The sequence below is a fragment of the Octopus bimaculoides genome, chromosome 28 (assembly GCF_001194135.2).
Source record: "Octopus bimaculoides isolate UCB-OBI-ISO-001 chromosome 28, ASM119413v2, whole genome shotgun sequence".
Taxonomy (NCBI): domain Eukaryota; kingdom Metazoa; phylum Mollusca; class Cephalopoda; order Octopoda; family Octopodidae; genus Octopus; species Octopus bimaculoides.
Window position 1 is genome coordinate 3,141,801 of NC_069008.1, and position 1,021 is coordinate 3,142,821.

General features: G+C 41.9%; 1 protein-coding gene across 5 annotated transcripts in view; it reads left to right on the top strand.

Moving 5' to 3' along the window:
• The window catches only part of LOC106881748 (mucin-5AC), a 14,172-nt gene that overhangs the window by 9,920 nt on the left and 3,231 nt on the right, over positions 1-1,021 (top strand). For 4 of the 5 annotated variants that reach the window (XM_052977623.1, XM_014932237.2, XM_052977625.1 and 1 more), the window contains exon 4: positions 389-540. In XM_052977623.1, coding sequence (XP_052833583.1) covers positions 389-540 — 152 coding nt within the window. The remainder of the gene's footprint in view (positions 1-388; positions 541-1,021) is intronic. The other variant, XM_052977624.1, reaches the window with a different exon arrangement.

Below are 1,021 nucleotides of genomic sequence, written 5' to 3' on the forward strand. Positions count from 1 at the left end.
AGTGCTCAGCCACTTGCACGTTAATTTCACGAGCAGGCTGTTCCGTTGATCGGATCAGCTGGAACCCTTGACGTCGTAAGCGACGGAGTGCCAGCAACGATGTGTAGCCTCAGGTCAGGCCAGATGTAGCAGACCTACGATGAAAGATGTTAGTGAAGGCACATGACTTCGTGGTTAAGGCAATCAGCTCACAATCTTAAGGTCATAAGTTCAATTCCCGATGGCGTGTTGTGTCCTTGAGCAAGACACTTTATTTCGCGTTGCTCCAGTCCACTCAGCTGGCGAAAATGAGTAGTACCTGTAATTCAAAGGGCTGACCTTGTCACACTGAAAATAAGACAGGATGTGCAAGTGTATTTATATTATGTTTTCCTCTTTTTACATACAGAAGTTCCAGCTCTAATGCCAACACTTGGTGCTGCTTTAGTCGGAAATCAAAATGCATTAGCAAGTCCCCCCTCGAAAACGAAACAGTCTTCTGATAAAAAATCTAAGAAATCTAAGAAGTCATCAGAGAAAGAAGATCCCACTGCTGCTAAGGTAGGAATTTTAACTACACACACACACACACACACACACACATTTAGGTCCTGAATATATTTGGACAAATTTGTTTTCTGACAAATTTGTGTCTAGTTGGAATACAGAAAGTGTATAAGTGTTGATTGTATCTTAGTTTGAAAAGGATCACAGTTAAATCAATATAATTTTGGGTGATTGAATCACATAAGAGTTAGACTCCCTTGTTGGCAAGATGTTGCTCTTATTGTTGAAGTGATAATAATTTTTGTTGTTTTCTTGTATGTGTATATGCACACAAATGTAGATGCGTGTGTGTTAGAGATCACGTTTTTCCTGGCTCTCTTTCTCTTTTCCTCCAGTGTTTCTCCTTCTCCCTGGACTTATATTGTCATCGTTTAACGTCTGCTTTCCATGCTGGCATGGGTTGGACGGTTTGACTGAGGGCTGGCAAGCCAGGAGGCTGCACCAGGCTCTAATCTGATCTGGCAGAGTTTCTACA